This window comes from Nannospalax galili, unplaced genomic scaffold (assembly GCF_000622305.1).
Source record: "Nannospalax galili isolate Female #2095 unplaced genomic scaffold, S.galili_v1.0 scaffold741, whole genome shotgun sequence".
Classification (NCBI taxonomy): domain Eukaryota; kingdom Metazoa; phylum Chordata; class Mammalia; order Rodentia; family Spalacidae; genus Nannospalax; species Nannospalax galili.
In genome coordinates, this window is record NW_008346093.1 from 362,556 (window position 1) to 378,475 (window position 15,920).

The 15,920-nt window shown below is 39.2% G+C and overlaps 1 protein-coding gene and 1 non-coding gene across 7 annotated transcripts in view; one reads left to right on the forward strand and one right to left on the reverse strand.

Annotated features, from left to right (window-relative positions):
- Positions 1-15,920, forward strand: part of LOC103741632 (zinc finger protein 81) — a 77,887-nt gene that overhangs the window by 24,554 nt on the left and 37,413 nt on the right. For 3 of the 6 annotated variants that reach the window (XM_029568042.1, XM_029568044.1, XM_029568043.1), the window contains one exon: positions 10,544-10,768. The exons of 1 other annotated variant lie outside the window; for it this stretch is intronic. In XM_029568042.1, the coding sequence (XP_029423902.1) occupies positions 10,715-10,768 (54 nt within the window). In that variant the 5' untranslated portion in view covers positions 10,544-10,714. Of the gene's footprint in view, positions 1-108; positions 178-8,129; positions 8,154-10,543; positions 10,769-15,920 lie in introns of those variants that run through there. 2 more of the 6 variants (XM_008842526.2, XM_029568045.1) reach the window with 2 other exon arrangements.
- LOC115071951 lies at positions 1,587-1,693 on the reverse strand. The gene has a single exon (XR_003851015.1). It is a non-coding gene; the product is annotated as a U6 spliceosomal RNA (small nuclear RNA).

A 15,920-nucleotide genomic window follows, 5' to 3' on the forward strand; every position in this document is an offset into this window, starting at 1 on the left:
CTCATGCGTAGACGGCAGTCCCCGTTTTCCTCCGTGTCCCGCCCCTCCCCCTCTTAATCCCCCCAATGGGGCGGCGCTAGGGCGGTGGCCGGAAGCAGCTGCGCTGCCCAGCCACTGTCAATTGTCAAGGAGATTCAGCTCAGAGATGAGTGCAGAAGTGATGGGCGGTCGGGGAGGGTAAGTGCCAGGTGTTCTCTGTGGGCAGTGGTGGAATCGTTTGTCTAACTTGAGTTGGATGATTCGCCCATAATTTTGCAGGGCTTTTCTGTTTTCTATCAACGTGAATGTCTTAAAGTTCACTTTCAGATCCACCGGTTTGTTACATTATGTTTGCAGTGTTTTCAAGGAATTAATAATTTGTCTTTTCCACAGGAGTTATGTGGAAGTGCATTTTCAACCAAAGTTCACCTGTTTAATGGATTTGTAATCTTAGTTTTCTGTTAGAAAAATGTCTACGTGAAGCTCGTTCTTTAAATATGAGACTTATGGCCTAGTCTAGAAAATACTGTTTAATTATTTAGTTGTCAGTTCTGTTATGCAAATTTTAGGCTTTTTGCGCAGGAGGAGGTCTACTTTCATTACTGAGAAGGGAGAGATAACTCTTTGCTGTGATGGTGGTTTGTTAATTTCTCCTTGCTGCTAATGATCCATTGTGAGTCATTTTTTGCTGTAACATGTGAGAATTGGGTTGTGGGGTGTTTGTTCGCTTATGGAAGTCCAATTACTCAAGCACCATTCATTTGGAAAGATTATTCTTCCTCCATTAACTTGTTTTACACATTTATCAAAAAATAAATTGGCCATACTTGTGTGAGGGCTCTTTCTGAGCTGTTTTGTGTTCCATTGCTCTCTAGTAGTTGTACACTGTCTTTATTACTTTAGTCATGGGCACAGAGCCGGATTGCAGCTTGTTCATGAGTGTGCATAAGATAACCAAGTCTTTCAGACCCTTCTGGAAGTCAGGCCCAATGGAGAGGCCCATGAGTCCCTTGATCCAGCTGTGGAGCTTGACTTCCTTCTGGGGGTCATATATAGATAGGAGCCAGTTCTTCACCTCCAAGAGCCAGTCAGAAAAACTGTATGGAGCTCATGGTGTAGGACCCACAGGCAGATGGGACAGGGACCAGAGGGCCTAAGAACTTTTTTAAAAAGGATTTTTGTGTCTAAATCACGAGAGGTACTGAGTTATAGCTCCTTTTTTTTGATACTGACATTATTTGGTTTGAGTATTAGAGTAATAGCTTCATAGATTAAATTGGGAGCTATTTTCTATTTTCCCGTTTTCTAGAAGAGATGGTATGGGATTAATGATACTTTTTCTTTTTTACATTTATTTATTTATGAGAGAGAGGGGGGCGGTGGAAGGGACCATCACAGTGTGTATATGGAGTTCAGAGGACAGCTTAGGGGAGTTGGTTCTCTCATTCTTCCATGTGTGTTCCTGGGATCAAACTCAGGTCATCAGGCTTGCTGTGCCATCTTGTTAGCCCTAGTGGTAATTTTTCTTTAAATGTTTGGTCCAGTTCTCCAATGAAAAAAACCATGTGAGCTTGGAAATTTACATTTGGATATATTTTCTTTTTTCAAAAAATATGGAAGGCTTCATGAATTTGCATGGCATCCTTGCACCAGGGCCATGCTAATTTTCTTTGTATTGTTCCAATTTTAGTATATGTGCTGCCAAAGCGAGCACAACACATTTGGATTTTTAATTATGGCTTCAGTTTCTGTCATAACTTTGCAATTATTCAGACGATCTATTTAATATCATTTCACATTATCCAAGACTGGGTGAGTTGTGGTAATTTGTCTTTTAGGAGGAATTGGACTATTTCCAACATCCAAGTCATTGAACTGATGTACATAAGCTTATTTGTAGTAAAAAAGTCCTTACTTTGACTTTTTTATTGTTGTTACTGAGACAGGGTGTGCTTGATTGATCCTTGATCTCATAGAGATCCACCTGCCTCTAACTCCTGAGTGCTGGGACTAAAGGTGTGTGCCATGACACCAGGCTATAAATTGTATTTTAAATACACGTTTTAAACTTGTATAAAGCAAAACAATGCTTTCTGGGGGGCTGGAGAGGTGATTCAGTGATTAAGAGCACTTGCTGCTATTAGAGAGGACCTGGGTTCTGTTCCCAGCACCCATATGATTTCTAACAACTGTCCATAACTACAGTTCCAGGAGATCAAATGCCCTCTTCTGGCTTCCGTGGGCATAGCATATACGGGTGCACTTACACATATGCAGGCCAAACAAAAAGAAGAGATAACAATGACTAAGATGCACTTTAAAAAAATATTCAACATCCTTAGTAATTAGAGAAATGCAAATCAAAACTACTTTAGGAGTTCATCTAACTCCAGTCAGAAAAGAGAACTAATGACACCAAATGCTGGTGAAGATGCAGGAAAGGGGAACCTTCATTCCCTGTTGGTGGGATTGCAAACTGGTACAACCACTGTGGAAATCAGTATGGAGAAGTCTTATAAAACTAAAAATAAATCCACTATATGATCCGGTCATACCATTCCTTGGCATATACCTAATGGATTCATCCTACTACAGAGATAGTTGCACAGCCATATTTGTTGTTGCCTTTTTCACAATAGCTAAGAAATGGAAGTAACCTTAATGTCCCTCAACTGATGAGCGGTTAATGAAAATGTAGTACATTTACACACTGGAGTTCTACTCAGTGGTGAAGAAAAACGAAATCATGAAATTTGCAGGTAAATGGATGGAACTAGAAACTGTTATACTAAGTGAAGTAACAGACTAAGAAAAAGAAACGACGTATGTTCTCCCTTATATGTGGATCCTAGCACCAAATCCTTATATGTGAGTATGTATCCTCATGTAACCACAGGAACCAGGATAATGGGATAAAGGGGAAGAAGGAGCTTATGAGAGGGAGATAGTAGGAAGGAGAGAGAGGGAGATATTAGGTGTTAAGGGGGAAATGGGGAAAGAGGGGTACTTTAACTGGGGAGGGAGTAGGGAGGATTATACAGAGGAATGAGAGGAGAGATAAATAATACTTAGATGGTATGAAAAACCAGAGGGAAATGTACTAGTTCATACACATAAAAATAAAAATAAATGAATAACTGAAGGGTTTTTTTTTTTGGTCTTTTTTGAGACAGGGTCTCCCTGTAGCCCCAGCTGGCCTGAAATTCACTATGTAGACCAGACCAGGCTGGCCTCGAATTCACAGGGATCCACCTGCCCCTGCCTCCTGAGTGGTGGGATTAAAGGCATGTGCCACCACGCCCAGCCATGAATAACTAAAGTTTTAAAAAACATTAAAAAACCCAGTCCAGGCTGGGTTCAGTTAGGTTGCCTTCTCCTGTTCTTTTATGAAGGAAACTGGCATTATAAGCTTCTCTAGTATCTTTAAGGTGATATTTGGAAATGAAAAGAAAAACTCAGGGAACTCACCACTGTGTTACTTCCCAAGTGCAACAATCTGCAAACTATTCACTTTTCCTTTCTACCTTTTAGAGGTTTTTGTGCTTGTTATATTGGGGTTATTTTTTTCCTTTGTTCTTTTACACTCACTGGTTTCTATTGTCTCTTTTCTTTTTATTGTCTTTTTTCTTATATTAACTTTGTTAATTGACATTTTAGAGATGAACTTGTTTCATATAAATTTTAAAAAGTGTTGCTATATAGTTGTACATAATATGCTGCAGTAAATAAACACTCCCCTAATTGAAAAAGATTTTTTTCTCTCTCATTTCAACAAGTATATTTACTATTCTGGTCTATCAGGCTCATCAAGGGATTTTCTATGATACTAACCATTTCAAAGGGCTAGATTTTTTTAAACACTATTGTGCCATATTTATTTCATTTATTAACATTATGTGTATTTATTTACTGATACAGGGTTGTGCTGTGTAGCCCAGGCTGGGTTCACACTCAGTATTTTTCTATTTCAGCCTTCTGAGTGCCGGGATCACAGGTGTGTGGCACCTTTCATGGTTCTAAAATTTTATTTTTATTAATTGCAAATACTTAGATTTTGCTTTTGTTTAAAATCTTCCTCCTATCAATGTATTAGGCTAAATATATAACTCATTTTTTATTATAGTCACCTTTAAAAATAAAGCTGTTAAGTTATAAATTTGGAGGCTGGAGAGAGGGCTCAGTGTTTGAGAGTACTTAGTCTTCTTACAGAGGACCCAGGTTCAGTTCCCAGCAACCACATGGCAGCTCACAACCACCTATAACTCCAGCTCCAGGGGATCCAATGCCCTCTTTTGACTTCCAAGGGCTCCTGTGTATATATGTACTCTTACATACATGAAGGCACACACAAATACACATTTTAAAAGCTATAAATTTCACTGTAAATACAACTTTGTGTTTAATAAGTTCTGGTAAAAATTATATAGTTTTCATATTGATTTCCCAATTTGATAATGGATTTTATAGGGAAAAGTTTCTTACCTTTTCAAAAATAGGTGTTGAAGCGATGGTTTAGTGCATAAAGGTGCTTTTTGTCAAGCCTGACAACCTGAGTTTGATTCCTGGAACCCATGTGGTGGAAGGAGAGGCATTACACAAGTTGTCGTCTGACCTCCACATGCTGTGCCATGGCATATGTGGCACCCCTCCTGTGTCAAATAAATAAATGTAATAAAATAAGCACCCACTGCTGGTTGTGGTGGCACATTCCTATAATCCCAGCATTGGGAAGGCTGAGGTGGGAGATTTGCAAATTTGAGGCCAAATTGGACTACATAGTGAGATATTCTTTCAAAAAGAAAAAGATAAGTGTTGTATGGTATACTTATTCCCCAGATAACAGTGCCACTACTGCACCAATAGAGGTCATTTGCTATGCTGGTCATTATGGTTATTAGACTTTAGGGCTGGGTTGAACCACTGATTGATTTTTCTCCCTTAGCAGCTTGCATAGTATCCTCCAGAACTATGAGAACTAAACTTCAAGTAGAAGGCTTCCAGGTCAGTTCCTGCTCCATTGCTCCAAGACCTGTGTCCGAAGTAGGTCCTGTCTTCAGCAGTAGCGTCTTATCTTACAGTTCTGGGGGATAACCAAGAGCTCTGGCAATAGCCTGAGCCTGTGTTATTTTGGAGTCTCTTGAACCACTCTAACCAACTACTTGAAGGGAGGTCTCTCCTGTCTGGCACTGTGTTCCTTGCCATACAGCCCCCAGGTATACATATTCACTAATGTTCAGGCACTATATATGCATTTATTAGGGAGTTTCAGAGGCAACACATTTCCCTCTGGCTTCCCTAGCCCTCCAGGATCCATTAATCTCTACTATCTCTCCCCCCATTCAACCTCCCTCCTCCTTCCCCAGTCCAAGAGACCCCATTATCCCCTCCCTCACCCCAATAACGCCTACCTCCTCTTCTAAATTCCTGCCTCCCCCACTGTGGCTCCCTATATGTCCCTCGCTCCTCCTCTCCCAGCCTAACACTCCCACTTTTCCCACCTCCCCCCCATGGTAACATCTGTTTCCTATTATCCCCCTCTTTTGGGTTCGTTCTTTTTCTTTACCGCCATGGTTCCTTTCCATTTTTCCTGGCTCCTGGTGTTATATCAGGATATATACTCACATATAAGGGATTACTGCTATGATCTGAAAATAAGGGAGAACAGAAGTTGCTTGCTTTTCTGCTTTTCTGTTACTTCACTCAGTATAACAGTTTCTAGTTCCACCCATTTATCTGCAAATTTCATCTTTTCTTACTGCTGAGTAGTACTCCATTGTGTAAATGTACCACGTTTTCATTATCCATCCATCAGAGTGACATTTAGGTTGTTTCCATTTGTGAGGAGAGCAGCAATGAACATGGATATACAGTAGAATAAAACCTTTGGGTATATGCCAAGGAGTTGTATAAGTGGATGATATTGTAGGTTCATTGTCAGTTCTTTGAGAATTCTCCACACTGCTTTCCATAGTGGTTGCACAAGTTTGCATTCCCACTAGCAGTGAATGAGTGTTCCTCTTTCTCCACAACCTTGATAGCATTTGGTGTTTTTCATTCTCTTGCTCTTAGCCACTCTGACTGGGGTAAGATGGAATCTTAAAGTGGTTTTTATCTGCATTTCTTTAATTACTAAGAATGTTGAGCACTTTTTAAGTGTTTCTTAACCATTTTTATTTCTTCATTTGAGAACTTTCTGTTCAGGTCCTTAGCCCATCTTTTTATTGGGTCATTTATTTTCTTGTTTCCTTGTTTTTTGAGTTCTTTGTATATTCTGGATACTAATCCTCTGTTGGATGTGTACCTGGTAAAAATTGTCTCCCACTCAGTGAGTTTCCTCTTGACTTCCTTGGTTGTTTCTTTTGCTGTACAGAAGCTTTGTAGCTTAATGAGGTACCACTTATTCGTTGACCTTAATGGCCTGAGCAGCTGATGTCCATTTAGAAAGTCCTTTCTTACGCCTATATCTTGGAGGGTACTGCCTGTTTTCCACTCATCAAAGAAGCTTCTTTTTTCAGCAGATGGAAACTACTGCAGAATCCCACAACTGGTCAGACATAGAGAACATACGTCTAAGAAATACCCAGTTCTAGGTGACATATCTACAGTAGAAACTCTACATCTAAGACTCATGGAACATAGTGGAATGGGGGGTAGAGAGAAAACTAGTGCATCCCTGAACTCTCACCAGTGAAGCTTCCTTATACAACAGAGTGCAGAGATGCACATAAAAAGTCACAACTGGCCAACTTTTAAAGGATAAGAGACTGCAGCCGGGTGTAGTGGCACACATCTTTAAACCCAGCAATCAGGAGGCAGAGGCATGTGGATCTCTATGAGTTCGAGGCCAACTGGGACTACAGGGACATCCTGTCTCAAAAAAAAAAAGACTAATAAAAGACGAGAGAGAGAGAGAGAGAGAGAGAGAGAGAGAGAGAGAGAGAGAGAGAGACAGAGAGAGAGAGAGAGCGCAGAGTATGTGTCCCTGGATAGGACTTCTATATTAAACTTTTCCCACACACAGCTCAGGGACCATTGTGGAAGAGAGGGCAGAAAGAGTATAAGAGTCAGGGTTGGTCCATGAATATAGGGAAGCAGAGGCTTTCAGGCCACTGGAAGCTTGCAGGCCACATGTGAACTTGTGGCCATGGTGGCATCGAGCACAGGACTCATGCCAACTCAAATCAGACAAGAGCCCAGAGAGGAGCAAGGGAAATGGGTGGTGGGTTGGCCCTAGTCTAGGACCTATTGGAGACTCATTACTACTGGTTGAGGGAGAGTCAGCCTTACTTATGATCTCTAGATAGGCTGACTAGACTCCAGTGGATGAATTTGCACCAAAAGACATCTCAGTACAAATGCTTGACTGGATAGGACTTGACATGTATGGTAGAATATATGTGGTCTGGTGTGGGGGTGGGGATTATGGATGGGGGAGGGATCTAAATTTGATTGTATGAAATGTACAAAAGCTCAACAGAAAATCAAAAAAAGAAAAGAGACTATATTTGTTTACATAATTCTAATATAAAATTCACACATTTAAAATGTACATTTCAGTGGTTTTTAGTATATCCACAGTTGTGCAACCATCACTATAATAAATATTAGAACCTTTTAAAAAACCCATGGAGAAACTTTGTCCTCATTAGCAGACATTCATCATTCATACCATCCATACCTCCATTTATTTGTTTATCTAATCTCTGTCTGAATTTGCGTATTCTGGATATTTTGCGTAAGCATGGAATATGTGATCTTTTTTGCCTGATTATATTCTCTAAGGATGATAGTTTTAAGGAGAATTCATGTTATTGCAGTATCAGTACCTTTTGGCTGCCAAATAATATTCTCTAGTATGGTTATACAAAATTTTGTTTCTGTTTATCAATTGGCAGATATTAGGCTGCTCCACTTTAGGCTACTATGAATCATGCTGTGATCAATATTTGTATATAACTTTTGGAGTGGAAATACGTATCAATTTCTTGGGTAGATAGGTAGGAGTGGAATTGCTGGATCATATGGTAAATCTATGGTTATCATTTTGAGGCCCTGCCATAAGTGCTTATACCATTTTATGATCCCAGTAGAAATGCATGGCAACTCTGTTTTTTTCACATCTCACTAATGCCTGTGTTTTTTCTTATTTTAGCCATCCTAATGAATGGGAAATGGTATCCTTTTAAAAACTAACCTTTTAAAGATTTTTTTTTTATTTATGTGTATCTGTATGTCTGCTTCTCTGTGTGTGGGTATATACACTTGCATGTGGGTGCCTGTAGTGGTGTCAGATCCCCTAGAGCTGGAGTTACAGGTGGTTGTGAGCCACCTGACATGGGTGCTGAGAACCCAAACTTGGTCCCTTAGAAAAGCAGCAAGTGCTCTAAATCACTGAGCTACCTTTCCAGCCCCAAAGTGGTATCCTAATGAATGGAAGATTTCGGTCTTGGATTTGTGTTTCCCTAATGACTAATGATATTGAACATCATATGCTATGACCAGAGATTATAACCTGTCAATTCACAACAGTAAAACATTTGTCCATGCTGTTTGTCGTGGCATAGGTTTATAATCCCAGCACTTAGAGGCAGAAGAATGACAAGTTTGAGGTCAGCCTAGCCTACATAGTGACACTCTGTTTCAAAAATAGAAACAAAAACTAAAGCAAAATACAAATCCCCATTTATTCTATATTCTTTATGGCAAAGTTGTTCAAAGGAATTTTGTAAACACATTTAAAATATTTTATTAATTATTATCATTATTATGATTATTATATGTGTATAAGTGTATTGCCTGCATGTATATAAGTGCAATTGTGTCATACAATGCCTGAGGAGGTCAGAAGAGGGGATCCCCTGGAACTGGAGTTATGGACGGTTGTTGACCATCATGTGGGTACTGGGAACTGAATCTGGGTCCTCTGCAAGAGCAGTATTGGCTCTTAACTGCTGAGCCATCTCTCCAGCCCCAATAAACACATTTTATAAATGCCCATTGGCAGATGATCATTGTGGCATATTCCTGTAGTCTCAGTAGTCAGGAGGCTGAGGCAGGAGCATCATGAGTTCAAGGCCAGCCTGTCTCAAAAAGACTAAAAAAAAAAGTTCCACAGGCATAAGAAAAGAAAGTATATTACTATCTGAGAGAGGAGAGGAGAGGAGAGAGAGGAGGGGAGGGGAGAGGAAGAGGGGGGAGAGAGAGGGAGAGAGAGGAGAGAGAGAGAGAGAGAGAGAGAGAGAGAGAAGAGAGAGAGAGACTGAATATGTTTGAGACACTAACAATTTTAGTTTTTTACTTCTTGGCTATTATATTTTCTTTATGGTATGTCTTCTCTTAAAAAAAAACTTTACTTTTCAGTTCTACATTTGTAAGCCATTATTTTAAGCATCTATTAAAAGGAGAACCACATTTATTTTGGGCCTACAATGTACAGGATATTGTATGTTATATTGAGAACATGAACTTTGGAGAGTCAGGTAAACTGGATTTAACTTGCTATTACTAAACTTCCATTTCTGTATATAAAAATGAAATAATAAGAATTATAATAGTATATAGATGAAAGGTTCTTGTGCAAATTATATGAGGTACCTGCCTTTGTATGTTACACAGTTTCTTAATACAGTGGAATTATCCCTTATCTGAAATACTTGGGATTTTGTGTTTTGGGTTTTATGAGGTTTTTTTTTCAGATTTGGATCATTTGTGTGTTTATAATGAGATATCTTAGGGATACAACCCCGGGCTATACATGGACTTCTTATATGTTTCATATGCTTCACCTGGAGGTAATTTTATGCAATATTTTTGGCAACTATATTTTGCCTTGGTCCATCACATGAGGTCAGGTATGGAGTTTTCCATTTCTACATCATGTCAGTGCTCAAAAAATTTTGGATTTTGAGGCATTTTGAATTTGAGACTTTCAAATTAAGGATGTTCAACCTGTATCAATTCATGCTGTATCTGCTAATATAAATATATAATATTTACATTGTGCCAGTCTCATGCTAAGTGTCTTATAAACATTATCTCATTTAATAACGAGATAGTTTTTTTTAAGTATTTTATTTATTATTTTTATTTTATGTGTATGAGTGTATTGCCTGCATGTATGTGAGTGCATCCATGTCGTGCAATGCCACAGAGGTCAGAAGAGGGCTTTGGATTCCCCTGGAACTGGAGTTAAGGATGGTTCATAGTCGCCATGTGGGTGCTGGGAATCAAACCCGGGTCCTCTGCAAGAATAGTCAGTGCTCTTAACCACTGAGCCATGTCTCCAGCCCCCTAACTTGAGATAGTTTTGATTCATCTAAAAAAAATAAAACTGAAAATGATTTTTTTTGTAATGTCACATGTAAATATTGGCAGAACTAGAATTTAAACCTTTATTTATCTCAGTCTTCCTCATATTCCATTTTGATTAATAAGCAGAATAGATGTTTTGAGGACTTTGTCTACCTCACAGTATCCAGTGGGTTGTCTATACTTTGACACCACCATAAAATGATTGTGTGTCATGTGTTGTATGTTTCTGACCATGTACACACTGTCTTTCCAGGTGTCTTTGAGCTTCTCCAGGGTCCCAAAGGGAGACTCCTTAGCGAAGACTGCAGGGTCTTCCTTCTGACCCAAACAGCTCCTGTCAACTTCAAAGACCTCACCAGGTTTGGAGAACGTGGGCAGAGTAGAGTTACTGACAAGAGCCCAAGAGCAGAGGTTCATTATAAACATGGCAGCTATCCAGGACCCTCCCCAGCCAGGGGGAAATGCCAAGGCCTGTGAGGTAAGGGGGAAAAAGAGAGTCCCAGGTGTATGTAGGAATTCATCCTGAACTTCAGAGTCTGAAGGAAAGAAACAATCTTGTGTGCATATCTTCCAACCTTGATTTAATTTTCACAACCACTTGAAGCTACATTCCTAGCCCTAGAAGACTCTACCATGAAGCTACATCCCCAATCCTTTAAAATAATTTTAAAATTTTTTTGGTTTATTTATTTTTATTTTATGTGTATGAGTATTCTGCCTGCATGTATATAAGTGCACTTCATATGTACAATGCCTGTGGAGGTCAGAAGAGGGTGTCGGGTCTCCTGGAACTGGAGTTAAGGATGGTTGTTAGCCCCTTTGTGGGTGCTGGGAACTGAACTCTGGTCCTTTGCAAAAGCAGCAGCCAGTGCTCTTAAGCACTAACCCATCTTTCCAGCCCCCCCCGCCTTTTTTTAGGTAAAGTCTTGCTAAGTTTCCCAGGCTGGCTTTGAACTTGTAATCCTTCTGCTTCAGCCTCCTGAGATTACAAGTATGTGCCACCATGCCTGGTACTTTTCTATCTCTTTTGCACTCCTTCTTATTAGTTAAAAATACTTTATCTTCTAAATCTTCTATTGTGTATCATTAATGTTGGCATAGGTTTTATTTTAAACAACTTCTGATTTTTAGAATATTCCCATTAATACCTATTTTTATTTTCTGGACGCAGTATTTTATCACTCAAAGAACATTAGTAATGGATTAGTGATGAGGCCTGGAATGGACTCAAACTCAGTAATGTGTATGAGTGTTTTTTTTTTGTTTTTTTTTGTCTTTTTGAGACATGGTCTCCCTGTTGCCTTAGCTGGAACTTGCTATATAGACCAGACTGGCCTTGAAGTCACAGAGATCTGCCTGCCTCTGCCTCCTAAGTGATGGGGTTAAAGGTGTACGCTACCACGCCTGGCTCAAACTCACTAATGTAACCCAAGAAGGCCTTGAATTCATAATCCTCTTGCTTTTTGAGTACTGGGCTCATGGGCACATGTCACTAAACCTATCTTATGAAAATTCTTGTTCATGTTTCCTCATGTACATATATATGTATGTGCCTCTAAGTATTTACATATGGGTGGAGTTAGTAGATCATAAGTTAAATGTATATTTTAAAACATGTTTTATTGTGAATATATGTATAAACAGAAATGTACAGCTGAGTGATTTGTCATTTTATAGCTCTAGAAAGCTTATCATCCACTTTCCAGAACTCTACTCTCAAAGATTACTACTCTGTCCTTTATGATATTATAAGAAGAAAATCACAGTCTACAGATGATATTAAAACAGGAGACTTTTACCCAGAACATATAAAGAACAACTAAACAGTAAGAAAAAGCAGGGTGTGCAGTAGTCAGCGGCCTTATTGAGCAGATAGGTAACAAATGAAGGTATCCAAATGGTTAGTAGTCACCTCAGACAGTGCCCAATCTCAGTTGCCCAGAAAATGCATATTTAAACCACAATATAACTACACACCACCCAAATGACTCACATCAAGAAGCCTGACAGTGACAAGCACCATGACAAAAGATAGGATGAGAAGCACCATGGGCTCCTAGGTGTAGCTGATGGGAGTGCGAATTGGAGCAGTTTGGAAAACATTTTAGCCTTATTCATCATTCTTTCTATGAATGTAGACCATAGCAGGAAACAGTTCTGTCTGACTGATGTGCTAGGTCACATACGTAATGTTCACTCTAGCATTATTTGACACAGTCAGTAACTGGAAATGATGAAAATATCCAAAAATGGTAAAATGGATAAATTGAACCTAATATTGAGTAAAAGTTGAGAGGCCCAGGGCTGGAGAGATGGCTCAGCGGTTAAGAACACTGGTTGTTCTTGCAGAAGACCCGGGTTCAAATCCCAGCACCCACATGGCAGCTAACAACTGTGGATCCGACAGCCTCTTCTGACCTCCAAGGGCACTGCATGACATGGGTGCACTTACCTACATGCAGACAATACACGCATACACATAAAAAATAAAAGTAATAAATAAAAAATTTTTTTTAAAAGATGAGAGGCCCAAAGAATATGCTGTGTTTGTTTCAGTTTATATAACCCCATGAGTATTGCTGCATGGTACAGCACATATTTGGCATGTACAAGGACCTAGATTTAATCCCAAGCTTCAAACAAACAGATACACACTTTTCAGTACTTGCTTTTCTCAACAATTAATGTTGGTGAACAATGTTGGTATGCACAGTGAAGTGAATTATGTCCATTGTGTGGCTATCTTGAAATATACTAATGACTCCTATAGTAACAGGAATTTAAGGGTTTCTCAATCTTTTGAAATTATATACAACATAGCAATGAGTATCCTTGTACATAATCAATTAGCACAAGGTAGAGAGGAAGAATATGTTTAAGGAGATCCATTCTGTGGCCCACACTTTAAATTCCAGTACTTGGGAGGCAGAGGCAGGCAGATCTCTATGAGATCTAGGCGAGCTTCTTCTATATAGCGAGTTCCAAGCCAGCTAGGGCTACAGGGAGACCCTGACTTAAAAGAAAAAAGATTTTCTCTTAACCTGTCTCTGAAAGGTCTCCCTATGAAGCCCAGGCATGTCTTAAATTTTTATTCCTCCTACCTCAGGCTCTGAAGTGCTAAGATTATAGCCGTGCACTGCTAAGCTCTGTGTCCATGTCTCTGTTCTACTAGAGGTTGAGTCTAGGGCTTTCTGAATGCTAGGCAAGCACTCTACCACTGGACAAAATCCCAACCCTCTTTTTCTGTTTTTTTGGAGACAGAGTCTAAGTTGCCCAGGCTGACCTTGAACTCCCTTTGTAGGCCAGTCATCTTTAACTTGTCATCCTCCTTCAGCTTTCCAAGTAGTGGGATTACAGGCTGCACCATTAGACCCAGGTCCATTCCTGGATTTAAAAAAATAATTTATATATATATATTTATATATGTATATAAATGTTTTGTCTGAATGTGTGTTTGTGTACTACCTACATGCCTGATGCCTGCAGAGGCCAGATGAGGGCATCCAATCCCCTGGAACTGGAGTTAAATGTAGTTGTGAGCTACTACATAGGTGCCAGGAGCTGAACCCCAGGTCCTCTATAAGAGCAGCAACTACTGTTAACCACTGAGCCATCTCTCCAGCTTTGATGCCTAGCTTTTGAAAATTTCAGCAACTAGAATTCCTGGGAAACGATAATGCATTTCATTTTTGATAGACCAAATTGCCTGGAGTGTGGGTTGTATCAGTTGTATGAGTGCCTATTATTATTATTATTATTATTATTATTATTTTGCAAGACAACATAGTTTCTTACTCCTTAAAAATGTTTTCTTTGTGAGACAGGTCTTACTATGTAGGCTTGAAACTTGCTAGGATGACCTCAGATTTGTGATCTTCCTGCCTCAGTTTTTGGTTTCTGGAATTACAAGCCTGTGCCACCATGCCTGGATCATATTTGTTTTTTCTTTGGTACCAGTCTGATAGGTTAAAACTTGGTATCTCAGTACAGATCTAATATGCATTTGTCTTACTATGACTGAGGTTGAATTTATATGATTATGTTTAAAGAGCCACTTACACTGTTTTTATATGAGCTGCTGTTTTATTTTGAGGAGGGGTTGTTTGAGACAGGGTCTCCCTGTGGCTCCAGCAGGCCTGGAACTATGTAGACCAGGCTGTCCTCAGTCTCACAGAGATGCACCTGCCTCTACTTCCTGAGTGCTGGGACTAAAGGTATGCACCACCATGCCTGGCTATATGACCTGTCTAAAAAATTCCTTTCCTCATTTTTCTGTTACTCAAGGACGTTAGCTCTTTATCCTTTTTCTGTGTCCTAAACATTTTTCTCAGCTTCTCTTTGTCTTTTGGGGGGCTGGAGATGGAACCCAGAGCCTTATACATGTTAAGTATGAGGTCTACTACTGAGCTATACATGTAGCCCCCTCATTTGTCTTTAAAGTGAAAATTTTGATGATTTTTCCACTTTGGTATTTCATCCAACTAAGTTTTTCATTCTTTCATGTCCTCCAACCTTTGTGTTATAATTACAAAGCCTTCTTAATTGCTCAGCAGTTGTATATGAAAAAAAGCAACAATAACAACCAGAACACTTATAACTTTTAGTATTTTTAAATTTATTTAATAACCATATAATTAGAAGAAGCATTTCATTACAACAGCATTGACATATTCAATAACAGTTTCCAGAACTAAGATGCATCTCTTTCAAAATGGGCTGTAAATTTTTAGGTTTACATTTGAATTAATACAGTTTTACAATACTGTACTCAGTATAAACCCTATAAGACATAAAATTAAATGAGATTTTAACCTTTAAAAAAGATCTCCATTTAATTATTAAAATACAGAGTTTCATGCAGAAAACTTCATTTTTAATGCAATTGACATTAAGTCGTTTGCACATGCATTTCTAATCTTTGCACATGTGTTTCTAATCTCTGTATATCTGATTATTACTAGTCACATTCAGTTACTTTCTGAGCTCCTTGGCATCTGAGCATGGATATAAAGTTATCAGGTAGATTTCAATGATAATGTTTTTCACATCTACTAATTATTAAGGAGAAAATTTTTATGCTTTGAAGAATTTATTTATTTATTTATTTATTTATTTATTTTTATTTATACACCCACTTCCCAGGTAGCACCCTCCCATAGCCTCCCTACCCCCACTAGAGCCCTTATACACTGATATCCCTACTACTGTATGCTGTGTTGTCGGCACCCCCAGCCATTCCCCACTACTTGCCCTTCTGGTGAATCTAGTCAGCCTACCTAGAGGACTTTGTTTTAGGAGGGTCAGCTGTTCTTCATCTAGCGGTAATCAGTTGTCAATATTCCTTTGGATAAGATTGGGGTCTGCTGTTCATTTTCCAAGTTCTATGCTGGGTTACTCTATGGGAGTCCCTTTGGCCACCATGGCTAACAACTCAAAAGAAGGTATTGCCTGTCTGGCATTGTTGCCTTTAGCTATACATACAGACTCTTATGAAATAATATTGGCCCCTTTAATCTTTGGTTATACTTTCCTTTTGGGTGTTTAAGGACACACAGTTGGACCAGATAAGCTGATTTATTTTTACTCTTAAGGTTGTTTGAGGATCTGTTCCTCAGGGGTCACATGGGCTT